Source organism: Drosophila hydei, unplaced genomic scaffold (assembly GCF_003285905.1).
Source record: "Drosophila hydei strain 15085-1641.00,03,60 unplaced genomic scaffold, DhydRS2 tig00000237-arrow-arrow-pilon, whole genome shotgun sequence".
Lineage (NCBI taxonomy): Eukaryota > Metazoa > Arthropoda > Insecta > Diptera > Drosophilidae > Drosophila > Drosophila hydei.
The window spans coordinates 394,242-421,427 of NW_022045691.1; the positions used below are offsets into that span (position 1 = coordinate 394,242).

Below are 27,186 nucleotides of genomic sequence, written 5' to 3' on the forward strand. Positions count from 1 at the left end.
AATGCATCTCCTTGATAAATGAAGTTTGAAGTTCTAATAAATTCAATGAGCCGAGATTTCCTTTGAACTCGATGGATGTCTTTGACTAGATTAATATTAAGTGCAGAGCTGTACTGCTTCTTCTTCCATTTACTTATTCAAATTAGTTCAAGAACTTTAAAGAGTTTATCAAGTGCGGCTGTTCGAAACGAAAATTCGTATATTTATATATATATTTTAGAGTAGTTAATGCCTTAAGAGGGGGAGCTAATGGAGCTATAGAGATGCAGCTGCTCTGCGTCCACGGCTTAAGTGTTATTATTAATTAGTATTAATTATTAATTATCAATTATTTATATTTATATTTATAAAAAAAAATACTTTGTTTTTCGAGGTTTCTAGTGGCAAAGCTTTTTTTTAGACGGGTTTCTGAATCCTTTTTTTTAAGTTTTTTTTTTTATATATTTATTTTAGTTTTAGGAAATCTATCTAGGAAATGAAAAAATTAAAAAAAAATACCAACTCGTTTCATTTTAAAAATGAGCTTGAGATTTGCTAGGGTAAATAATTTAATTTTTTTTCTTAACTATATTTTTTATTTTTATATATATATTTTTTTAAAATTTCTTTTTAAATGTAAAGCCAAATTTCTTGCATTTTTTATGTTTGTTCGCTTATAAATTGGTATTAATTTTTTTATTGTTGGTATTTCGGTTATTTTTCGGTATATTTTTCTCGCCATTTTCTTCAAGCGCGTTCCAAAGTTTTATTAAGTTGAACGATTTCTATTAAAATTTGTCAGATTTGTTAGCTTAAGTTTAGGCATTATTTGCTCGATTTATGCATAAATATATATTCCATATATATATATATATATATACTATATATGTGTATGTGTACTTGTATATATATATATCATATATACTATATACGTTTGCATATTGGTCAGATATTGTGGCATTCGAATTGTACATTCAGTTTAGATCATTGTTTATTGTTTCTGCTTTCGATTTAATTTTTGTTGCTTTTCCGTAAGCCCGCACCAGATATCGATCTATATATAGATAACATATATATACATGAGTCCAATTGGACTTCATCAATCAATCATTTGACTACAATCGGACCACTTTAGCAAGCTTCTTAAATACTCGCTCGCGCTGTGGGAATTGAGAGTATATTGGTTTTATACAATATCCATTTAGCTGTCTGTCTGTCTGTCTGCCTACCCTTGCTCTCTTCGCTTTTCGCTTATTCTTTATCTTTTTGGCTTCTGTCTTTTGTTTTCTCTATTTCCTTTTCTCTCTTTTCCCGCCCCTCTTCGCTCTACTCTCTCAATCGGAGCTTACAGACATCGGTTGTAACCGATATTTTACTGGATATATATATCTAGTGCTGGCTCACATTGATATACGAAATGTCCGTAAATGCATTTTGCTTTTAACTTTCATATTCATGTAGAAGGTTTTCCCTCAGAGTAAAACCTTCCTTATAACTCTAGTTAGTAAATATTGAAATTTATATAGATTTTCTTTGATTTGTTTGATTTATAAACCATATATCAGATATATCAGATATATATATATATATATATATATATATATATATATATATATATATATATATATATTTATATATATTTTTATTTACAGTTGTGTGAAGCAAAACCAAAAACAAAATGTCACAGCCGTACTGCTTAGTATATATATATATATATAGTATATCATATATATATATATATATATATATATATATATATATATATATATATATATATATATATATATATATATATATATTCTATTTTATTCCGAGTTCTGTTAAGTGTTTTATAAGACTGTCTCTGGTCCTGGTCTAGAAATTAATTCAATTGTTTCTATTATTCCGAAAGAGATTTTGTTTTTGCTTTTGTTATTGTTTATTTGTTCTGTAAGTTTTTTATTTATAGAGCGCTTTAAAAGTTCTTAGATCCTACAGAAAAATGAAACGGAATTCAATTGTTGTTTGATTATATCTTGAAGGATTTCTTTATCTCTCGAATACTTTTTTGATTAATTGATTTAAGTTTATTATTGTAAATGAAAGAGTTTACTTTGGGAGTTTTTTAGGTTAGTTTTGGGTTTTTTGCTTTTTAAATTTAGTTCTAAGTGTACTACAAAAAGGGTTTCTTTGGATGCTTGTTAAGCCAGTGATATGGCTGTTGATTTGAAATCAAATTTTGCGAAGTTTGCGTGTGTGGATTGTGTGAGGATCTTGAGTGTGGGGATTTTGGAGTTGGGGGTCTAGAATGTGTGGATCTAAAGCTTGGGGACCTTGAATGTGTTACTCTTGAGTTTGTGTATCTTGAGGGTGTGGATCTTGAGTTTGGGGATCTTTGGTGTGCCGATCTTGAGTTTGTGGATTTTGTGGATGTGGATAGGGAGTCTGTGGATCTTGAGTTTGCGTATTTCGAGTTTGTGGATCTTGAGTTTGCGGATCTTGAGCTTGTGGATCTTGAGTTTGAGGATCTTGAGTTTGTGGATCTCGAGTTTGTGGATATTGAGTTGGCGGATCTTGAGTTTGGGGATCTTGAGATGGTGGACCTTGAGTCTGCAGACTTTGATTTTGTGGATCTTGAGTTTGTGGATCTTGAGTGTGTGAGAATCCCTTATACAGCATATGTAAATTGAATGGATCGAATCGGATGTGAATCTTCATCATGATCTTTTGTGGATATTGTTTGGGACGTGTATTGTGATTGCAAATTTGTGTGTGTCTGCATGTGTGTGTGTGCTGGTGTGTGGATCGCGTTTAACCTACAATAAAATTAGCACCAATGCAAAATATATACGATTTTTAGGTATATACATATACATATATAAATACTATACGAGTGTGTGTGTGTCGGTGTGTGTATCTAATGATATGTGTAAATTACTAAAGTTCTTAGATTGCAATCAAAAGTATCTTAAAATCTATGTTCGAAACAAAAAACTAGATAGGGCTGGAAAATGTCACTAGGTGTTTGAACTGGGGTCGCGTTTTGTCATGGGTATTACGAGGTGTAATTACGATATATTCTTAGCTTTCTCAGTTAATATTAAAAAGGGGTACATATCTATATATATATATATATATATATATATATATATATATATATATATATATTTTTTTTTTTTTTTTTATATTTATAAACTAATTATCATCTTTGATTCATTTAGCTAAACACTAATCAACAAGTTTTTGATCCGATTTATGGTATATAGAGCGCCAGGTAGCGTATTTACAAGTCGTATGCTATATACTATCTATATCAATTTATATTTATATATATATGTGTGTTATATGCTGTTATTATTTGTATTATTGTACCTACATAAGACTAGGGACATACATATAAGTTGAGAACCTACGTTTTTGTTCTGTATTACTCCAAATTATACTCTTCATATATATATATATATATATCTATATATATCTCTCGCTTTTGTTTACATATATGTATATATATATCTGCATTTATTACATTGTAATAATTAATTCAGTTTTTGGGGTTCTTTTTTAGCTTTTAGGATTTGGTTAGGATCTTTTCATAGTTAACAAAATTGTACCTGCCCGCTATATATCTTAAGATCTGTCTGACTGGCTGACTTATAGCTAGATTATACTCTGACGACTTATGCTCAAGTTATAAATTGAGAAAGCTGTTGCCCAGATAGCTGAGCATTATGGTCGACACGGCCAACGGGGCGACCTGCAGTTGGCATGCGGTGCTATTCCCAGCCAGAATTTCGGCACGCTTACGCATACGCTCCTGCAATTAGAAGAGGAAGAATGTGTACAGAGCATGCTTATATGTGTACGTATCTGAATATGTATCTGCATTATCTGGACTGCCTTCATTTGCTGCTTTATATCTGGAGTAGAATGTATCTGTTACACCTGTAGTCCTCATATCTTGAAGAAATATAGCAACTATTTCATCTATCGTATCTTTATCTATGATTTTATCTAAATTGATCTGTGTCTGTAGTTACAATGCATCTTATGTACGCATAGTTCCAGCCATATTCAGATTACATATGGCATTTACTCTGCATATGGCATATATATATGTATCTTGTAATGCATAAATCCCTAGTCAAAGTATCTATAAAGCTATAACAGCTCAGCTGTAGATACATTGTAAGCTTAGATACGAAAGATACTATGGAAACTATTCATACATTCCTACAGTATCTTTCGTGTCCCTAGTATACATATCTCTAAATCTATCTCTATCTCTATCTCTATAGCTTAAGCTCTAGCTTTATCTAAGATACATTGATCATTTGATATATATACAATTCATAGCGCATCTTTCGTTAGGCTCTACTCATTCTATAATATGTGTATTTAAAAACTAAGCCTGATGTATAGTTCTATGTGAATGTAGAGTATGCAAATCAGCTGTAGTATCTAGTATTCTAAATTTGCTGTAGATACATTGTATCTTTTGTAAGTATAACAACTATATCTGTCTTATATATTAAATACACAATCTATTCCAAAGCATGTATATCTCAAGTGCATCTAGATAAAGTATCTTTTGGTAATTTTCAGCCTCTTTAGCAACTTTTGTAAAATATATTTACAAAGTTTACAAGTTTCTATAGTAAACCTTGTAAATATACATTTAAGTCTGTCTGTGATATTATCTAAAAGGCTAAAGTATCCTTGGTAATCAGTTTAGCAAAGTATCTGTCGTATCTTTAGTCTAAGCATCAATAACATTTGAAGTATTTATTTATAAATAGTTTCTCAGCCATTATTAAGCTAGTAGAACTCTAAGTATCTTTTGTATTTATCGCTCATAAAGTCTATTCATTTGTTGCTTAAAAGGAAGCTTGATACTTTGCTTACTATAACATCCAAAAATATCTAGAGTCAGTGAATTATCTGAGTCTTTTATGCATAGTATCTATAACTGTATCTATAGCATATATAGAGTATCTGTAGTATCTTTGCTTAGTCATCAAAGCTTGTATCTTTTCTGTGCATGAAAACTAACTGAAGTCGCTAACTTCCGTATGATCTGAAGAGCTTTTATAAGATACACTCTATCTAAGCATCTGTAGTGTATATATCTTATGCATCTATAGTATGCATCTAGCACTTTCATTCAACTTACCTGATAAAGCTTGTCCTCGCCCGGCGGATCCAAACATTCGAATTCGCAACAGCGTTCGCCCACTCTGAAGTTTTTACAGAACTGTCGAAGGGACATTTTAGATATGAAATTATGGCATTTGGGATTTAGCGCTTACGTAGGGCGGATCACAGTAGATGGCCTTGCACCACAGCGGCTCGGAGTGATAGCAAACGCAGAGACTACAAACACCTGGTCCGGGCACATACAGCATGCCGTGGTTCACTTTGTTGCCCTGAAAGTCTACGCAGTCTTCCTCCAGCGCCACTGGAAAGGAGAAGGATTGTAAATTGTAGATGCGTTCAATCAGGATGAGAAATGATTGATGTATTGATGCAATCACTTGATTGAGTGCGTCTGAGTGGACTAAGTTGATCAACTTATGAGAACGGTTATGAAGCAACAGTGAGACAAGTACAAGTGATTGATGGAATGATTGACTAATTGATTGATTGGCCGACTGGTGATTGTTTATAAAATGAAGCCGGATTGATGATTGAATATTCAATTTTAGTCAATATGTTATTGATTGGAAAACTGTTGATTGATGGTTTGAGAGAGAGTTAGGGAAGGAAAGGAAGGGAGAGGGAGAAGCTAAATCGTATTCCAAGAGAGAGAGAGAGAGAGTTAATGTTTATGACAATAGAGAAGCTAAGTTTTTTAAGAATGAGAAGTTAAGACCTATGGCAAGTAAAAGCGAGTGTGAGAGACGCTAAGAATTATGACAAGAGACAAGCTAGGACTTAGAGACAAAGACGAAGTGAGAGAGAAGCGAGCTGGCTTTGATCCTAGAGTCAGCGAACGAGGGAAATTGTGGGTATCTAACGACCAGACAAGTAGGCCTTGACACAGAAATCAGCAAGAAAGTGGAGCTACGGGAAACGATTCCATACAGCATTCAGTTTGTGCCTGTTCTTCGTTTTGAGCACAACTAAAAAAAAGAGGGCAAAACAAAAAAAATCAAAATTTCTTAGCGTGATAAAATGTGTTTTTGTTTTTTGTTTTCGTGAAAAATTGTTAAAAATAGTGCAACGAAATGTTTATTTTTTGTTACTGAATTCAAGGTCGATTTATATTAAAAATTCTGGATTTCAGAACCAAGAGAAATTACATCGGGAGTACAACTATTACAGACGAAGAAAAGTAAGTGAAGCCTCTGCGAGAAAAATAATTTTATTGCTCAGTCTTTCCTACAGCCAAAATGAAGGGAAAAAGGGAGAAAGAAAACGGAAAGAAAATGCAAAAAAAATTTAAAAGGGAAGTGGTTCAGAGTGCAAGTCGATAAATATAACTAAAATATATTTACATACTAAAAACAAAATAAAAAACTAATTTGTAAAGCTAAAAACAAATCTGAACTAAAATGTAAAAAAGATTTGGAAATATCTAAAATGTAAAAAAGATTTGGAAATATCTAAAATGTAAAGATTTGGAAGTATCTAAAATGTAAAAAAGATTTGGAAATATCTAAAATGTAAAAAATATTGGAAATATTTAAAATGGAAAAAAAATTTGGAAAGAATAAGCAACTCAAAAAATTTTTGGACATAAAACTTAAAAACTAAATTTATGCAAACTAAAAACAAAATTACTAAATAAAAAAATTTAACTTTGTTTAAAATTTAAGAAAAATTAATTTTAAATTCATAAATTGTAATTAAGAAATTAATTAAATAAAAATTTAAAATAAAACTCTGAAATTTTCATTCAAAATAAACTAATTCTGGTACAAAATTTGTAATTAAGAAATTTTGCAATAAAAACCAAAACGTAGGCTCAAATAATTTGTTCCTTGATTCGTTTTAGCCAATCTACTTAAATTGTCCACTCAATTGAAGCGTGTTTTCTTTATTCATTACTAGTTCATTCTTACTCTTAAATGAATTCGAATTCAAAAATAATTAAATGTTTCGCTTCGAACGGATTTCGTTCAGATATCTTAAGGATTAAGTGATGTTCGAGTTGCAGAGCAGCAGCAAACATGTTGCATTAGCCTGTAACATGTTCGTTGCAATGAGCTTTTTGTGCTGAAGCTTTTAGCATAGAACTTGGCGCATGTTTGAGTTGCGCCTGTGTGTTGCTGTGCTCGTGACGTAGGCAGAAAGTATGGGCCGCGACCTTACACACTTTCCCCATCTCAGCCCAAATAGTCAAAGCGTCGCCAGTTTTGCCACTTTCACCGTTAGGTGCATAGCTAAGTGCAGTTATAGTTAGTTACTGTTGCAGTTGCACTGAATATGGCTGTGCACTTGAAACATGGTTCGAAGTTGTAAGCAACTTCCGGATGACTGAACGGACTTTGGCAGCCACTGACGCCGATGCCGGCGACGACGACAACGGCGGCGGCAAAAGTACCGCAACCTTTTTTATTTTCTTTTTACCATTCAACCTTTGTGCATGGTTTTTGTTACTTTTTTCTGTTTTATGTGCTTTCGCTTCAGCTTCTGCTGGGCGAACAATTGGCACAGGGTGTGTGGAGGCAGCGCGGGGTGAGCGGTGTATTTCAGGCGACATTCGGTCGGCTGCTGCTGCAGTTCGCTGCAGTTGTTTGTGCGTTTGCTTCTTACACTTTCCTTTGCATTTTGTATGTTTTGTTTGTTTGCTCGATGTTTTCTATGCTGCTCGCTGCCGACGCCACAGTCAGCGTCTTGTGCTCTGGTCCTTGCGAGATCGTTGAATAATTAAAAGCAAGCGCCCGACTTTTGCGCCAGCTGTCGACCAAACAATTTAGCTGCTCTGGGTCAAAGTTGGGCCAACGTGCTGTATACGTCACGCGCCTTTACATTCAATTCGCCTTCTGTCTCTCTCTGACTCGCTATTCAGCTTGCTCCGTCTGCCTTTCATGGCTGTTCTGTTCGTTCTCTATCTCGCCCTCCCTGCCTTCCTCGCTCTCTCTCTTTTATGGCGACATTTCACAATTATGCTTATTACTTTTTAATGTCCGTTGACTTGCGTGCCTTTCACAGCACTCGGACTTGCAATCTCAGTCTCGTTTGTGAAGCGCTGCGCATTTGGAGTGGGAGCGGAGGGGTGGCACTTGGGCAGGTGACGCCTGGCCGTTTATGTGCAACCGTGCGGCTCACTTATAAATAGCTTTTGTTATGACATTTAGCCGGTGACCTCCTCGAGGCTGAAACACCGCCTGCAGCCGCAGCACCGTGTTCTATTTTCATAGAAAATCAATTTTTGCTGTTCATCGAATTTGTTATGGATAAACAATAAAATTAGAGATAGAGGAATTTTCAAATAGAATTTGTTATATATATGTATATATGTATATACGTATTTACGTATTTCTAAACATACTTTTATTTATTTATATATTTAGCTAGATGAATTGCATTCAAAATAATCAATTTGCTTCCTTAATTATTGTGTTTATGAAAAATGTTTTTGTTTTGCTATTTATGGTCAGTTTGTATTGCATTCCATGAAACAATTTGATTGGTTAGTAATAATTGCTTAATTTAAGTCAGTTTAGAAGCTTTTCAATTTCAATTCAATTTTAATGGAGTTTCAATTTAACTTCAATTTCAATTTCTATATGACTTCAATTAAATTTCAATTCAGTTTCAATTCAATTTCAATACAATTTAAATTCAATTTCAATTCAATTTCAATGCAATTCAGTCTTAATGCAATTTAAAATTCAATTCAATTTCAATGCAATTCAATTTCAACTCATCTTCAATTTAATTTCAGTTTTAATTAGTTACCCTTCATCATTAATATATCTATACTCTTTCAATTTCAATTTGAAATCATTCACGCTAAGCCTATTTCAATGTCTACATTAAATCTCATTCATCTTTGTAAATAATTTGAACATTGAATTGGCTCTTTCAATGTTAATTTCAATTGCGATTTCAATTTTTTTATATTTAACTTAAGCTCAATTTGCACATCAATTTAGCAGCAGATTGAAACAGTTTTACGCTTTCAATATACTCATTGAAACATATTTCAAGCTTAGCTATTTCAATTTTAATTTCAATTTCCAGTTAAATTACGATTTTCGCATAGTCATTTAAGCAATGGCCCATCAAAATAGTTGCCAGCAAAGTTGTGTATTTGGCAAAAGTTCATAAATGTTTAGAATTCTGGTAAGCACACACACACGCACACAACCACACACGCAATGGCAATGGCAAGTGCAAAATGTTTAGCGTTTGGGGTAGGGGTCACGGAGGGGCTGGGGCGAGGGCGTGTCAGGCAGTGTCAGGGCGACGACGTTGAGTGAGTGCAGCCATCAACTTTTCAACTTGTGCCTTACACCGAGTGCCGCAACCTATGCGTGTGTGTGTGTGTTGGTAATCATCGGCCGTCTCTAATGAGATTTTGTGTGTGTGGGAAAATAGCTTTTGGCCATAGGACGTAAGGAAACCTACTCGTTGTTGTTGTTGTTGTTGCTGCTGGCATATGAATTGTTAACGGAAGCAAAGATTATAAAACCATTTTGAATGCTATGTGCAATGCAATTAGTGGAACGTTCCACGTGCGCCCAACTTGTCGCCACATGCAATGCAAATTTTCCACTCTTTACCTTTGCCCTTACGTCGTCTTCGCTGTCAACGTGTCGCTAGCGCGCTGATGCATGCGACCTGTCGTCAGGTAAAAAAAAAAAACCAAACACAAAAAGAAAAAACAAAAACAAATCTAAATATGCCAAAGCGGAAATGCAAGTGGGAAGAAAAGTGGTTGGCTCAACATTTGTGCAAAATAAATGCTTCTCGTTATGTTTTGCCTTAGCGACAATTTATTAAGCTGTTTGCTGTTTGCGGATTATTTACTAGGAGTCACTCGTTATAGCTACTCGTTGCAACTACAAGCTTTAGTTGGTAGTAGCAAAAATCTATTAGCTTACTGGCTGCTTAAAGAAGCTACTAGCTACTCGCTATAGTTACTCGCTATAGTTACTCGCTATAGTTACTCGCTATAGTTACTCGCTATAGTTACTCGCTATAGCTACTCGCTATAGCTAATCGCTATAGCTACTCGTTATACCTACTCGCTATAGTTACTCGCTATAGCTACTCGCTATAGTTACTCGCTATAGTTACTCGCTATAGTTACTCGCTATAGCTACTCGCTATAGTTACTCGTTATAGCTACTCGCTATAGTTACTCGCTATAGTTACTCGTTATAGCTACTCGTTATAGCTACTCGTTATAGTTACTCGTTATAGTTAATCGTTATAGTTAATCGTTATAGCTACTCGTTATAGCTACTCGTTATAGCTACTCGTTATAGCTACTCGTTATAACTACTCGTTATAGCTACTCGTTAGAGCTACTCGTTATAGCTAGTTTTTATGGTCACTCTCTATGGTCACTGTCTATAGCTATTCGCCTTAACTACTCGCTATAGGTATTAGTATGGTTGCTCGTTGCATTTACTCGCTATGGCTACTTGCTGTGGTTACTTTAGCTACTTCCCAGTTTACTTTCTACGAAACTAGTTCATGGGTTCCGACGCGGCTAGAATGACATCAGCGTTCGATGATTGCCTATTTATTAGTCGAATGGCAAACAATGCACTCGCTAACACAAAGCGCTTGAATTATGCATGCGTTTATGCTGGTGCGTTCAAAGGTTTCGATTGTCCGTCTATCAACGCACTTCTCAGTTGTCAAGTGCCATTAAAAATGCAAAAGAGAGACGAAGAGAGAGAGAGAGAGGGAGGAGGGGGAGACTGTGTGTTGCCTTTTGACTGCTTGACTATGTAATTAGTATTTGCTGCCGGTCGGAGCTATCGATCCGATAGCTGAGCGCCCACTCGTCGCATAATAGTCGTCCGTCCTGGAATGTCCAACATGTCTGGCAATTGAGTGGCTAAGTGTATATTCGAAGCATAGCTCGAGCGTCGCTTTTAATATGTAATTGAACATTGGCTACAGTCCAACTAATTAGTTAGCCGTCTCGGGGCAGCAGAACTTATCAATCGCTCTGCCTTGACATCTCAGCCCCATAATTCTGGCCGTCCAATAGCTCAATTGCGCACAGCCGAGCAATAAAACTTGGCATTGTGTAAGACCGAGAGCGGAGAGATGTGAGGCGAGCTGCGCCAATTGCCCAAGCCGGAAGCACTGAAACCGAACTTGAGCTGCCTCGTGGGAGCGACGACAACTCGTTATGCCACACACCACACCAACCAAAATAGTTTGGCCACAAACTTTGGCCATGTGCGTCAATAACAACAAGAGTCAGGCAAAAGTTCGCTAGTTCGTTCGTTCCTCCCTCCGTTCTTTTGGCACGCTTCGATTTGCGCATACCCTAAACGAATTGCATGCATCAAAATCTGTCGAAACGACTTAAATAATAATTTACTTTTTGTTCTCTGCTTAGGCTTTCAAGATTTGTGCATTAAAAAGCTGCTGAAAGTAGCTTCAGCTTTTAGCAACTTTCATTCGTTGTTTAATAGACTTCTTAAAGCTTTAAGTGAAAGCTTTTTATGCCTGGGGATTGTTCGATATAAGCCTTAGCTTTTAGGAACTTTATAAGCTCATTGCATAATGAACATTCTAAAGCTCTAAGTAGCATATAATTGTAAGCTTTGCTTTAAATAATTTACTTAAATAATAATTATATTAAATAATTAATTAAATAATTAAACTAATCTTTAATATAATTTATATAATTCTATATGAAAGTTGTGCAACTAATTTTCAGCTAAGCTTAAAGCTCTTTAGTTGACCGTAGAATCAAGGCTTCCTAATTTTATTTGTTCTATTTAAGCCCCAGTGTAAATTGCATTTGTGCATTGTTTATTTGGTGTGTGGCACAACAATGTGAAATTGTCGCTGTTGGCCAAGTGTTGGAAATTGAAGTGTGCCACGCCCCCAGCTGGCGGTGTCAGGTGCTTGGCAACCGAACGGCCACGAAAAAGGCAACGAAAGCCAAAGTCGACTTTGCATGTGCAATGTCAAGGCTGTACACAATTGTTTTCGCTGCCCCCGCCGCCGGCACTGCCACTGGCCCCGCCCCTGTTCGTGCCCCAAATACATTTTCCGTATCCACTTTCCGTTTGCCATTCGCATGCCTCTCTCATATTTCTCGCCCAATTGTTTTCGTCATTATTTATGATTATTATTTCTTTGTCTTGGCATGAGGGTATCAAGGCTGAGTCCTTAATCTCGGCTGACAATCGAGCCGATGGCGGCGATAGAATGACCCTTGGCAATCCAAAGTGCTGGGCTCTATCGCATTTATCGGCTTTGCTAAGTACCAATTGTGCCTACTCCAAAGGCGCATTTGTTTTCAAGCAATTGTCAATGATAAAACAGTATTCGATAAGTCGATAACTAGGCTGATCGGTGTCAGTTATGCTAATCGATCAGTGGAATATAAATATATACAAATATATATATACACAGAAGTTGCAGTATTTTAAAGATAAAACCTCGATGACAAAGATTAAACAACTATCGATAAATCGATAGTTATTGATATATGTATGCAAATTGCTCAAATAGTAGTGGAATACCGATTGAATATATTAAATAAGTTAAATCGATTTCAATAAGTCGATAGCTATTATGCCACATATATTAATCGAGTATGTTGTATTAATATATAGAAATGGTGATATAATATTATATAATATAAAGTACTCCATTAAAACACTAATATATTTAATCGCTAGCTTGGATTGAATAGATTTCGATGAGTCGATAGCTGAATGAAATTTTGGTGTAATTAAAAGTTAGCTTGATTAGTTATAAAGGATAATTAAAATGTTATCGATTTCGATAAATCGATAACTTTTATTGCACATGTTTCGATAAGTCTATGACTATACTGGAAGGCAACTCAGCAGTTCAAACGATAAGATTTAATATTAATATCGAATATCGAATTTCGATATATATCGATCATATGAACACAAGCATAACTACTTCAATCCAGGCAGTCCAGTGTGACCAAATCAAAAGATAAACAAGACAAGTTGATGCACAACTCGAGCCAATTCCAACGTCAAGCATAATAACGTAAGCACGTAAGACCGTAAGAACGTAAGCACATAAGCCCTTAAACACGTAATCGAAGCTGATCTGTCAACTGCTGATTTGCTACTGTGGGGGACGACGGCTACTTCGGGAGGTGTTTGGATGGGGGCGTGTCAGCTGCAGCTGCAGCTGCAATGTCATGCTAATCAAGTGTCAAGCATTTTGGCGTGTTGGTAATTACCTGTGTAGCAGCACAAGCAGCTCAGCATACAGATTACGAACAGCAGCCAGGATATGCCGCTTGCTGGCAGCGCAGCCGAGTGCCTAATGCGCATTGCTGCTGCTGTTTTTGTTGTTGTTGTTGCTGTTGCTGTTGCTGTTGTTGCTGCTGTTGTGCAGCTTCGTCGCCAGCTCGTGCTGCTCTCATTGATTGTTGTTGCTGCTGCTGGCGTGCGCCACGTTGCTGCTGCTGTTGCTGCTGGCCGCCCAGTGGAGCGCTTTGTCATTGTCAGGCGTTGATTTTGAACTTGGCTCTGCCACTGCCACTGCCACAGCCGCTTCCACTTCCACTTCCACTTTCACTTGCTGCACAGCTCCTACGTGGGCTGGCCCTTCAGCTAGTTGTTGCTGTTGCTGTTGCTGTTGCTGTGTGAGTAGAGCTGTAGAAAGTTAAACATAGTTAAGTTGATTGGCATAGAGACGGGCTGTGCTCAGCTGTCGTTTGGCCTTCATGCCGTTTACACTGCACAAAATCAGGGCAGGCCTGAACACAGCAAGCAAAAAATCATACAAACAAAACAAAATCCTTTCCAAAGACAGCTCAACCTTTGCCCAACTCTTTCTACTCCTCCTCCTCGCCTTTTACTTTGTGTGCTGCGAACCAATTTGCTACATGATTTTGCTACGTGTATTAAGCGGCTCACAGTGACTGCACTAAGTATCTCAAAGATGCTTAAATGGAGTGCACGCCAATGAAATATGTTCGCTTCGCTTGACTGACAACATTGCGTATACGTATTATGTCAGATAAAAAACTCTCAAGGCTTTACAACGGCTTTTTCCTTTTGCTTACGATACAAATTGAGTGCAGTAAGAATACTGCAAAAAAATACTGAAATAGTTTTATATCTCCAGTTCCTTATGATTATTAATAGTTATAAATATGTAAATCATGTGAATTATAGTCTTAGATCATCCCTTGCCTCTTTTGTCCCAAAAGCAGAGCTCTCTAACCTTATGCATGATGATGTGATTACGTGAGTGGCGTAATGAATGCATAAGTAAATACCAAAACAAGTAAGAGTGCGCTAGTTGTGAGTGCCCGACTAGTAAATACCCTGAACCATGCGCGATTCCAATTATTCTGCATAGAGTATAAAAAGGTAAGGTTGTTTTTCGTAGTCTCTAGAGAGGCAGTCACGACTATATCTACTCTGCTCGTCGTCGTCTTGCCCATAAGTATGCATACTCTATGAGGTCTGCCAAGGCTCCTTCTGCCTGACACATATACTTCCATTTCGTGGTAATCTGATGCACTCGCTAATATCGCAACGAGAGACTTAACAATATGTTTTTAGTCTGCGATTGTTGCAGCTTTACAGGTATCGAGAGCCTTAACTATTTAACAATATTTCTTGGTCTACAATTGCTTAAGATGTTCAAGAGATTTGGAACTTTCGCTCGCTAAAGTAGCACTCGCTGCTTTGTAATATTTTGCCCTCTAAATTGCTTAGTCTACAAATCTTAAAACTTTTCAACTAGTTCACTCGTTAAGGAAATTACTCGTTAATATCTCATCATATAGAAAGTAACGAGAACTTTACATAGTTAAACCTATTTCAGCTTACAGCCTAAGGCCTTGGTTCACCTAATGAGCATGGCAATCTCTATCTCTAGTTTACTTTTCTTACAATTTGAATATATTTTGTAAGATTATGTATAGAGTCTCATTTACTTTGATTAGATTTCATGCACTCGCTGCATTTGAGTAACGTGAGCTTTTCTTGGTCTACTTGGCAATTTTCATAAGTATTTCATGCATATTTTCTTTACTCGTTGGAATTGCGCTTGCTGGCAATATTTGCTATCGTTACATATACAAAGTAACGAGTGGCTTACACCTTAAACATTTATTGTTGAAAATTTGTATTAGAATTTTAGGCTTTAAGCTATTTTATAGGCAAACTACTCGCTATATACATAGTTAACTATATTTCGATGTACTCTCTAGGGAGAGAGAGCGAGAGAGTGTCTAATATCTACACTCGTTGTATAGTTTGCAACGATATTAGATAATTTTTCTCTCGCTAAATGGGGAAAAAGTAATCGGAGCTGGAGGATCGATTATCGGTAATCGATTATAAAGTTTTTGCTATGACTCGTTTAAGCAGATCTCGTTACTTACTTACTCAACTCAAAACTTTGGCCAGCTCTATATATCTTTGCATATATTTATATATATATATATTATTTTATAATTTCTGCTTAAGATTTTCAATTGCTCTTTCAGTATTTTCTGCTGTTTTGCTTTTCAACATTTACTCGCTGTTTGTTTGGCACTTAACAAAAGATATTGCTAATGCTCTAACGCTTTGGCTTTTGCCTAGTTGTATGAGTGTGTGTTAGTGTATGTGTGTGTGTGTGTGCTATATGCATTTTATAGCGCTTGGCAATGCGGCCCAAAGGCGAATCAGCTGTTTCGTATGATGCTGCCAGCGCCTTTGGCAGCGGCCTCGCATGTTTACAACATTTTTGCAGCGCCCCAAGAGGGAGCGAGAGAGACAGAGAGAGTGGCAGAGCAATAGAAGTGGAACGAAATGCGGATGCGGGTGAGGCGGCTTTGGGGCCAGGCCAAGCATTTCGGCATTTCGTTTGCAGTTGAGGCAGCTGCCAAGAAATTGTTTGCGCTGTCTTCCTTTTGGCCTCTTGCGGTTGCTTTCACACACACACGCACACATATAGAGATAGAGAGAGAGGGAGAAAGTGTGAGCGTGCGAGAGAGAGAGAGAGAGCACTCTTTGGTGTCTTTAATTTCAATCTTATAAATTATTCGCATAGCTCGACTGCGACGAGTTTTACAGCGCGCTTTATGGATTTTCTTTGACACACACACACAGACACACACACTCACACACACTCGCACACACTCACACGCACACACACATTCGGCACGCGCATTGATTTTCTCTTATTTGCCTTTTTTATGTTTGTTTGTTGTTGTTTCTTCGTTTGGCCTGTTTCAGGACATTTCAAGGCCTCGTCCAACTTACATCTCACGTAAATGTTTCACTTTGACACCAAATTTCGCACGCGAACACTAAAAATACTTAAAGCAATGAGTACAACAACAAAACAGCAGAAAAATCCAAATTTACACACACACACACACGCACGCACACACACACATGGAAACAAAACAAAAAGCACAAATTCGCGTCCACCTTCCACAGGGCACGTTGCCGACAAAATGGCGAGTGGAACGGAATGAAGCGAATGGAGCGAGAATATGAAGCGCGGCGAAGGCAGCAGCAGCAACTAGCGTAAAATGACAACAAGAACAACAATAGGAAACGGCAAATGCAACAACAAATAAGGTGGCGTCTCATACACAGGAGCTGCGACGTTTTTTATTGTTCTTGTGCTCGCTTTTATTGTTGGCTGGCGCTGACGTTGCCGTTGCCGTTGCCGTCGCCTTTGCCTCTGCTGCTGCCGCTGCCTTCGCTATTAACTGCGAGATATTAACTTAGCGTCCACAACGAACCGAGAGCTGCTGTCCGAGCTGAATGCCGAATCGAGCGTCGCTAGCGACTGCTTCGTCGCGCTTGCAAATGTCAACTGAATTGACGTTCGACCCAGTTGCCTTGCGAACGTGTGCGAACAAGTGCGAATTTGTATGATGCGCTCTATCGAACTCAATAGCATACAACACGTTGCAATGGTGCTTGTTCCAATTGCATTTATAGCTCATACAATTTATTTGTTTAATGACTACAACTTAAATAGGCATATTTATTTGATAAAATATTAAAATAATAATATTCAAAGCCCTTTCACATTATGTTTTTTTTTTTCAACAATTATACTTATTAGTTAATTATTTTTATATTTTGAACGCGTGCAACTCTCTGTAAACTCTAGCATACAACACAGCTGTCACATGCAACATGTTGCAGGTGAAAGAAAGCTGCGCAAGTGTTGAGACAGCGACACAACTAAAGAAAAATGGCTAAAAGCTTAAGATGCTGTGCGGAAAAAAAGAAAGCTTTGCACGAAAGCTTTTAGTATATTTTCCGACAGCAAGTCAAAGTATAAAGCTTTAAAACGACTTCAAACTTAAGTTTGCAAAAAAAAGACCAAAAGCTTATTTGTAATTAGTTTGGAAATTATTTTATTTCAATATATTTCATATTAATCAGTAGTTCATATTTTCTGCTCTTCATGTTTTAAACTTTTACACAAAAATACATGTGTGTGTGAGTGTGTGTGTGTGTGTGTGTGTGTGTCTGTCTGTCTGTGTGTGTTCTCAGTGTATGTGAGCGAGTGGTTTGAGTACTCGTTTGCTATTTGAGTAGTACCGACTAGGTACTCATGCTCGTATTCATATTCGTATTCGTCTTCGGATTCGTATTCGTATTCGTACTCGTACTCGTGCTCGCTGTAGTCCAACATTTTCCACATTGGGCATAACTTAAATGTTAAATATAATTTGTCTTTTTTTTTTTTAATTTCATGTTCAAGATTTCATTTAAATGCAGTTCAGAGAAAGTTTTTGGTATTATTTTTAGTATATTTTTTGTTCGTTTGTAATTTTGGTATTTTGCTTGAGTTTCCTTCTATAGTTATATTATTATTATTATTATTTGCTGTTGTTTTTGTGGGTTTTCTTTGAATAAATATTTTGTTGGTATTACGAGATGTGTTTATATATATATATATATATATATATATATATATATATATATATGATGTTATGATATTACTTAAATGTTTATTGTTGCTGCTTTGTCGTTAATGCATTTTAATTAAATATTTCATTGTACACATAGATGTCTCTTTGGTATATATTAGATCGTATTCCCCATATACATATACACATATAGTATATGGATATTTGTTTTTAGGTTTCATTTTAAATGATTCTTTGGGTTCGTTAACAAGTTGTACTTGTATTTGTTTGTGTGTGTGTGTATTTTTTTTTTTTGAATTTTTCTTTGCATGTTTTGTGGATGCTGTACTCATACCGCTTGTAAATAGTTTCCAACTGCTTCAGTATTTTTGTCAGTATTTTCAATGCTTTTGTCAATGCTCAATATTCTTAAGTGAGAAAAAAAACGTTGCACACACATGTATGTCTGTGCGTATGCCTGTATGTATATGTGTATGTATATGTATATGTATATGTATATGTATATGTATATGTATATGTATATGTATATGTATATATAGATATTTGGTATTTGTTTGCTTAGTATTTTACACTTAAATTTCGCTGCTGCTGCTGCTAATATATGTTATGTTTATATGTATTTGCCACTTATACAACACGTTGTGCATAAAGATTTGCAGTATTTTATATAATATGTTTTTGGTATTTTTTATTCATTTCTTCATATATATATGTATGCTTGTGTGTGTGTGTGTATCTGTATGTATTTTAGTTAGTTTCTCGCGCTAGTTACAGCAGTTTTATTTCTGTTTTGCCTTGTATAAGTATACCATATAATTGATTCCACATCATTTTCATAATCTTCTTCTTATTAGTGTATATATATAGTTATATATATATATTTATTCATTTATTTTGCTCAACAATTTCTTTAGTTTTCTTTGGGATTCGCCACGTAATTTCGGTTTGTTCTTATAAATAATAACTATCTGATCCTTTAGTTTACATATATATATATATAGATATCTTTATATAGACTTCTTTCATTGACATACAATTACACATATATATATATATCGATAAACAATATATATATATATTTATGTAAGTAGAGTTTTGAGTAGGTTTTCTAGTACTCTTTAGTTATTTAAGTGGTTAAAACTTCTTACCTGCTTGTGTCTGTGTGTGGGCCTTGAAAAAGAGTGAGTGAGAGAGAGAGAGATAGAGAGAGAGAGAGAGAGAGAGAGTGAGAGAGAGTGGTAGGGAGTAAGGGAGAGAGCATCTAGGCTTCGGCCTGCCGAAGTATGCCTTACTAATAGTATTCGTAATACTCATAATCTATTTAAAATTGCATTAAAGTTTCGGTTTTTCCTTGTCCCCATTTTTTGTATAATAAAATGTAGTCTTTGTTTTTGTTTTTGTTTTCTTTTAATTAAAGGCTTTTGGTTAGAAAGTTCAGGAGGGTCGCTAGTATACACATATATGTATATATATATATATATATATATATATAGTATAGTATGTATGTATGTATATAGTACTTAGTATATAGTCTCTATGCACTTAAATATACTTCTCTAAGAGTGCACTATTCTGTATCTGTGTGCGCATGTGTATTTGTGAGAGAGAGAGGGAGAGGGAGATAGAGGAAGTGAGGTGTGAAATTATAAAGTACGGGGCATTGCGAAGCCCCATCCAAAATGTCGTATCCGATTGTGTCGCTGGCAACAGTCGATGTCTCTCGGTGTCTCGATAACAATGAATGAATCTGGGTTAAAGCGCTCTGAGGCACTACTGTGGTCCGTTATCGGTGGTTGTTGTCTTTGTCTTGGGATTAATATCAACGTGATCTCTAGACTGTCAGATATATAGTTAGATTGGACTGTTTCCTGTGTATACTCTCTTCAAAAGGGGCTTCTCTGGTTGTGTGTGTGTGTGTGTGTGTGCTGAGTGGCATGGAAACCGTTTTGGAAGTTCGTAACGCTCTCGCTTCAATTGTAAGATACGTAAAAAAGTATAAAGTAGTTGCCTGGGCCGTCAACGCTGTCAGCTGTATATACGATATATTCTATACGATATTCAATATACGATATTGTATTCCATATGGGATACGATATACTATATACCATGTACTGCGTTATCAATAAACGATATGTCATATACCATATAAGACATATGACACGATTTACGATATCGTATATACGATATACGTAATATGACATATAAGATACCATGTTCCATATACCATATACAATATGAGATATTTTATATGTCGCATACTGTGTACGATATTCAATATACGATATACAATATGCGATATACAATATACCATCTATTATATATTACGTACTACGATATACGACATACAATATAAGATATTTTTATGTGCCATATACCATTTACGATATTCAAAATACGATATGGGATACATGGTATACCTTATAAGTTTTACAATACACGGTATACGATATACAATCTGCCATATAATACGGTATCAATATACGATATACCATATATATACGACATACCATTTACGATATTCAAAATACGATATGGGATACATAGTATACCTTATAAGTTTTACAATACACGGTATACGATATACAATCTGCCATATAATACGGTATCAATATACCATATACCATATACGTTATACGACATACCATTTACGATATTCAATACATGATACGATATACAATATACGATACACAATCTGCAATATACGATATACTGCACATCATATCCACTATACGTGATATTCAATATACGATATACGTCCGCCAGTGTCTCGGGCTGCGCTAGCTGTGCTGTAAATAGTGGACAGGTAGTTGTGGTTCATAGTGTTAATTTCATTGCGATCCCTCGATTCGTAGGTAACATTTAACTATTTTTAGTTATTTCTTATATTTTGTTTTGTTTTGTTTTCTCGTACAACTATTGGAGACGAGTAATACGTATTATCTATATGTAGTTGTGTGTGCATAGGTGAAGCATGCTGCTCTATGCGGTAGATATTTTGTTGAAAGTGTGCTCCATTCAGAGAGTTTCGTTTCAGTTATATTTGCTTGTTGTTCTGGGATGTTTGGTCCAAATTGCTAAGGTTTTCAGATCTTAACTATGCTCGATCCAGCAACATGAATTGAAATAACGTTTCTCTAACTTAACTCTGTTTGGCTTTAGTTATTTCATAGTTTTTACTTAGGGCTGGGTTAGTGTGGGTGGGGGCGGGGCGTTGGCGTGGGCGTGGGCGTGTTGTTCTCATTAATTGACTGCCAAAATAGTTGACTAAAATTTACATCGATAAGCATATTTCTCAGAGTCTAGACTAATTAAATTATGCTTAAAATTTCTTAATCTTTTGTTTTTTTTCTTCCTTTTCGAATTTTTTATATATTTTGTAAAACACCTAGAACTTTTGGTTTTCTTTTTTTTTTTTAAATATATATATATATATGTTCTTTTTTACTTTTAGTTTTTTTAGTTAGCATTAGTTTTAGTTGTTTTTCATTTTTTTTTTGTTTTTCTTTTGGTTTTGTTGGAAAGGTTTTTGTAAATTCAAGTATTTAGTCTTTATGTTTTTCATCATTAAACAAGGGAAGTTGTGTGACATTTTCGTTTCCATCAAAAGTATTACACAAATACACCAATACATACAACTATAGATGTGTGTGTGTGTGTGTGCGTGTGTGAGCGTGTGTGAGCGACATCAGCTACTGCTTAATATCGCCTGACACCAACAGATACAACTCGTCTAAGAGTTGTTCGCATTCATCTAGTATACATAATCATTGTTTAAATATATATATATATATATATATATATATGTATATGTATATGTATGTATATGGGTGTATATATATGTCTTTGCGTGTGTATTAGTTTAGTTTAGTTAGCATTCTAGTCTAACTACAAAAAAAAGTATTGACATCGAGCAAACTTGTTTCCATTATTTTTGATGTTGTTGTCATTCAATTTAACAAACATTTTATTTATTTACTTTTTTTACTTAGCTGACAACAATTATAACAACAACAACAAGAACAACGCTGATGACACTTAACTACAAAAAAAAACAATCGATTAAAAAACAAACAAACTTTCTATTACAATTACTTTAAAACAAATAAAAACACACACATACTTTATGCACATATATATCTATACATATGTATGTATATATATTTTTTGTATTTTCTGATTATTTTGCATTGGTTGCTAGACACTTAAAATTTTTTGTAAATTTTTGTTTATGCTTATTAATCTATATTTTTTTTATCGTTTTTTTTTGTGCTTAATTTTAAGCAGAAAAAAAATTGAAACAGAAAAAACTGTGGAAAATGTATAGATTAGCAGTTGACATTTACAGTTAATGTTTATATATAATATATATATATATATATATGTGTGTGTGTGAATGTGTTCGCCAAGTACCAGCTTGGCTTTATATACGCTCTGCTCTTGGCTTTTAACTGGCTTTGCTCTGACCAAAAATCTTGCAGCGCTCAAAAGTAGGCAACACTTTTTTCCATTTGCTTCATGTGTGTTAGACTTTGCATACATTACATACAGAGATTTACATTGATACACGTATTTTGCTTCATATATATTTTTATTTTTCGTTTTTCTGTTATTTTCATTGGACTTGAATTTAACAATTGTTAAGCAAAGATTAATCTTTACGTTTTTCTTTAATTTCTCTTTGTTTTAGTTTCTTTCAAATTCTTAAACATCCAGCTCGGGATATGTCGTCATATATATTAATATATATATTGTGTTTTTTTTTTAATTTTCTTTAACTTCTCGTTGAATTCCTAATTATTCTGCTGTGACTTTTACTTGCAAGCTTCATTGCCATCGCATTGGAAATATTTTCTTAAAGTCTTGGATGATATTAAAAAAAAATGAAAAGCAAAGTTAAAGAGAACTGCATGGGAAACTACAAAGAAAGAAAATGTGAAGGAATAAAAATATAATTAATATTTGCCTCTCCTAACGTGGAATGTTCGCAGTACCTTATTTTATCTCTTACTGTGCAATTATTTTGTGGGTACTTTTTATGCAATGAACTCAGATATGGAGTATATTTGTCTCAAATGGGAAATATATCGAGTATGTTGAGATTTAAGCATATCGATATTTATCGATTTAGTTACAAATCAAGCGCAAATCGTACGAATAATATTCAAATTTAAGCAACTCGCAACTTATCGCTGGTATTAGAAAAAAAACAATCAATTCGAAATATATCGATATTTATCCATTTACTTAGAAAAGCAAGTTCACAAAGTATGAAATATATTAATATATGTCTATTAAAGTAAAACAAAACAATCTTATCGCGTCATCTGCATAGGGCTTCTTCATTCGATTTTGCTCGATTTTGAATGTTTATTTAATTTAAGGAAGAATCGATAAGTGGCTCAGTTTATGCTAATGGGATGAGACTAGTTAAAATAGTTTAGAAATTAAGAAACATTGCCGAAAGCAGTTGAAGGCAAGCTCTACTCTGATAAAGCGTAGTGTATGTCTTGTTTTTCCTCAACAAAATCGATAAATATCGATTTTCTTGTGTTCATTGTATACAGTTTATTTCAAATTATGCCCAATTAAGGCTAGGCTGCTCAATGTGCGAGTAGATTGCACCAAACACAGGAATACTTAGATATACTTAGAAAATTAGTCAAAAGTTGATAAATCATCGCTAAAGCAATCGCTTTTCGACTTGCATTTAAAAGCTGAGCTCTTAGCTGGAGGTGTGCATAATTGAAACTGGTTGCATTGGCAAGCCAAAATTGCATTTCGCAAAAAAAAAAAGAGGCAGCTGTGATCCACAGAGTTTGTGGCATATAAGTGTACGCATGCTTGGGGCATGCCACCAGATGCAGCTTGTCGTTGCATGCCACAAGCAGCAGAGGCAGATGCCCACTCGGCACTCAAATCGAAAATTTGAAATGAGATGCAACGAGGCTGGGACAATCTCAGCGTGCGAGTCTGCGTGAGTGTGTGTGTGGCATGCAACTTGTGGCATGCTGATTGCATTCGGTCGCAGCAGCATTCGCATTGCGTATGCAAAATGCAAAAATTTTGTTTTGTGTAATTAAACGCGAACACACATTTCGTATGCAATCAATCGGGCCGTGGCATGCAACAACCTGCGTCCAGCCGCCGGCCATTGGGTCACGGTCAACACACAAGTCTCGCTCCGCCATTCCGCTCCGCTAATCACTTTTCGCAATGTCCAACTGTATTGCAGCACGAACGAAACTCGATTGGCATCATCACGTCTAGAGTCGAAAACTTAGTCAACAAATGAAATAAATACTCAAGCTTTTCGATAAAAATAATATATAATAATAATAATAATAGTAATAATAATAATATATAAGATATAATATATAATAATAATTAGTGTAATATATATATTTATATAAAAAAATTATCATAATCAATTAATTAATTATATTTATTATATTGTCAAGTAAACTTTGTTATCGATATAAAATAGTTAATAGACGATAAAAAACGAACAGATTTGCATACAAACTTATTAAAATTAATCAAAAAAAAAAAAAGAAATATATATGTTATCGATAAACGTTTGCCTGTCACTGATAAATTAACATCGAATATGTTATCGATGGTGCCAGTACGTGAGTATGGTTTAAATGCATAATTATCGATACTTTACAATAGTTATCGGTCTGTGTTATCGTAAACGTTTACCTGGCACTGACAATTGAACATCGAATATGTTATCGATGCTGCCAGAATGTGAGTATGTTATTAATTCCTATTTATCGATCATTTGCAATATGAGTTATCGATAGATGCTGCCAGGATGCGAGTACGTTATCGTATTGGTGTTATCGATAAACTTCTGCGTATTATTGATAAATGAGCCTCGATGAATTATCGATACTGACAGTATGTGAGTTTGTTGCCGATGAACGATGATCGACAACTTAAGGTTGTTATCGATTCGTGTTATCAGTGTAATTGATATACGATTATCGATCAAGTATTTGCGAATGAAGCGCTGTCGATGAACGAGTGGCGATAAGTTATCATTAATTGCTAATTGGGCTACGATTGAGCGATAAACGGTAAATGGCTTGTTATCGAACGAGTGCTATTGAGAAACGCCTATCGACAAAGCACTCAACAGTTTGCGTGTGCTGTCAATGAAGGATTATCGATAAATGCTTATTGGTATTGTTATCGAGTCTAAATGTGGTTTCTATTAATCGATAGACGATTGACAAACGTTTATCGATCAACTTAATTCAATAAATTAATATATATGCGCGTGTGTGCTGCTGTTGTTGTTGTTGTTGTTGTATGGTATCGATTAACGATAACAATGGCAATGGCAATGTCAATGTGTGGGTGGGAGTGTGTGTGTGTGTGTGTGGGTGTGGGCATATGTCCGTGACACAATTTTTGCTATATTTGGCATCGACTTCTTACACATTCTCCGGCTCGGGCAACTTGCGCTCACAGCAGTGGCAGACGAGCGCGTTGAGCCGCTGGCCAATGGCTGACCAAACGGTCATTGTCATCGATGAGACCTCACAGCTGGAGGTGTCCTGATGCAGAGCGTCCGATTCGCTGCTGCCATCCACATCGTCGCTATCGTTGATGATAGCCTCCTCCTCCTCGTCCCGCAGCAGTTGCTGTTGGTGCTGGTGCTGGTGCTGGTGCTGCTGTCGCTGCCGATGGTGCTCCTCCGGCTGTTGCTCTTCGTCCGCGCTGACCGCGTGAAAGGCCGCCTGATTGCAGAGCGAATTGTTTGTATTTGTGTTAGTCGTATCGGAGCTCCCCTGTTGTCAAATCTTTGGCACCGCCTCCGATGAGGAGCCGCTGGCCAAGCCCATTTCACAGCTGATGCTTGGCGGCAATTTCATGGCACCAGCAGCAGTGGCCGCACTGCTGGCGCCACTGCCGCCCTCCTCAGCGCTGCCAATTCGTATGCGTATGCCCGACAGCTCGCCGATGCCCATGCCCATCGCCATGCCCATGCCGCCGCTGCTGCTGTGCAGCGTGTTGTTGCTGTTGTTGTGCTCGTCGTGTCGGGATGATTTGCGACTGCTGCTATCCCCGGAGCTGTGGCGTGTCGCCGCATGGCGGCTGCAGGGCACATCCAAGCTGTAGGCGCGATGCCGGCCAATGCCGCCGGGCGCTTGGCCAGCAGCTGTCATCTGGGCGCCAGGCGTGGGACTATTCGAGATGTTGCAGTAGATGCCGGTCGATTGAGTTGCTTTCGACTCGGCATTGGACTCGCCGGCGTTGTTGCTGCTGCTGCCAGTTGCATTGTTGTTGCCGCCGCCGCCGCTGCGCACGGGGCAGGGACTGCTGCGTGTGCTGCCAAAGCGTTTGTTGCCCTTGTCAAAGCTGAAGCTAAAGTAGTCGGAGAATTGGCGCAAACGCGACTTCCAAGAGGAGCTGCTGCTGCTGGGCTGCTGCTGTTGCTGCTGCTGCACGGTAACAACAGTTGCTGTTGCAGCGCTGCTGCTGCGCGCACTGCCGTTGCTGGCCAAAGTTTGTGTCAGCGTTGGCGATATGTTGCCATTGCTGGTGGCAGCAGCAGCAACAGTTGCTGCCGCTGCTGCTGCTGTTGTTGCTGTTGTAGTTGTTGTAACTGGCAATTTGTCTGACTCGCGCAGCGACGCCAACATTTGACTGTGCACAGTTTGCGGAGCAGCAACTGCTGCTGCCGCTTGACCGCTGCTGCTGCTGCTGGTGTTCATGTTGAGGTCGCCGCCGTGAGTCGCCGCCGATGCTGCTGCCGCTGCTGTCGTTGCCTCGAGACTGCCACGATTGAGTCGTCCGTAGAAGACATTGCTGTCCGAGATGACCTGGGGCAGGCCGTCCGACAGTCGGCGATTGTTCGTGCTGTACTGATCGAGGCTGACGGCACGATTGCTGCCAAAGTGACAGCGATTGGTATGATAGCCGTGAATGTTGCCGTACGAGTTGCGTATGCGCTGACCTCCGCCGCTGCTGCACAGTTCGCCAATCATCGAGGGTCGCTTCTCGCGCGACGACTTCCGCGAGGTGGAGTGGGAGGACTTGCTGCGATTGCTGCAGCCCTCGGTGTCCACCTTGAACTTGGATGTCTTCTCAGCCACCTGCAGTGGGTAGAACATTGGGAAAGTGGGTAAAGGAAATTGTTGGCTTTTTGTTTTTTTTTTCTTTCTTGCATTTCTTAT

General features: G+C 36.7%; 3 protein-coding genes across 3 annotated transcripts in view; all 3 read right to left on the reverse strand.

Moving 5' to 3' along the window:
* Positions 1-3,442: 3,442 nt before the first annotated feature.
* LOC111593446 lies at positions 3,443-16,922 on the reverse strand. The gene is made up of 5 exons (XM_023306199.2): positions 16,853-16,922; positions 13,334-13,751; positions 5,265-5,413; positions 5,129-5,209; positions 3,443-3,772 (listed from the first exon to the last, which is right to left on the reverse strand). The coding sequence occupies exons 2-5, from the start codon at positions 13,596-13,598 to the stop codon at positions 3,647-3,649; spliced, it is 621 nt and encodes a 206-aa protein (XP_023161967.2). The 5' UTR covers positions 13,599-13,751; positions 16,853-16,922; the 3' UTR covers positions 3,443-3,646.
* Positions 16,923-25,421: 8,499 nt separating this feature from the next.
* On the reverse strand, positions 25,422-25,803 carry LOC115482974 (the record flags this gene model as incomplete). Its single annotated transcript, XM_030223573.1, has 1 exon — positions 25,422-25,803. A coding segment is annotated over one exon (363 nt), but the record flags the coding sequence as incomplete, so codon positions are not given.
* LOC111593393 (high affinity cGMP-specific 3',5'-cyclic phosphodiesterase 9A) overlaps positions 25,796-27,186 on the reverse strand; it is a 58,122-nt gene continuing 56,731 nt past the window's right edge. Inside the window, exon 10 of the mRNA XM_030223575.1 lies at positions 25,796-27,105. Coding sequence (XP_030079435.1) covers positions 25,804-27,105 — 1,302 coding nt within the window. The 3' untranslated portion in view covers positions 25,796-25,803. The remainder of the gene's footprint in view (positions 27,106-27,186) is intronic.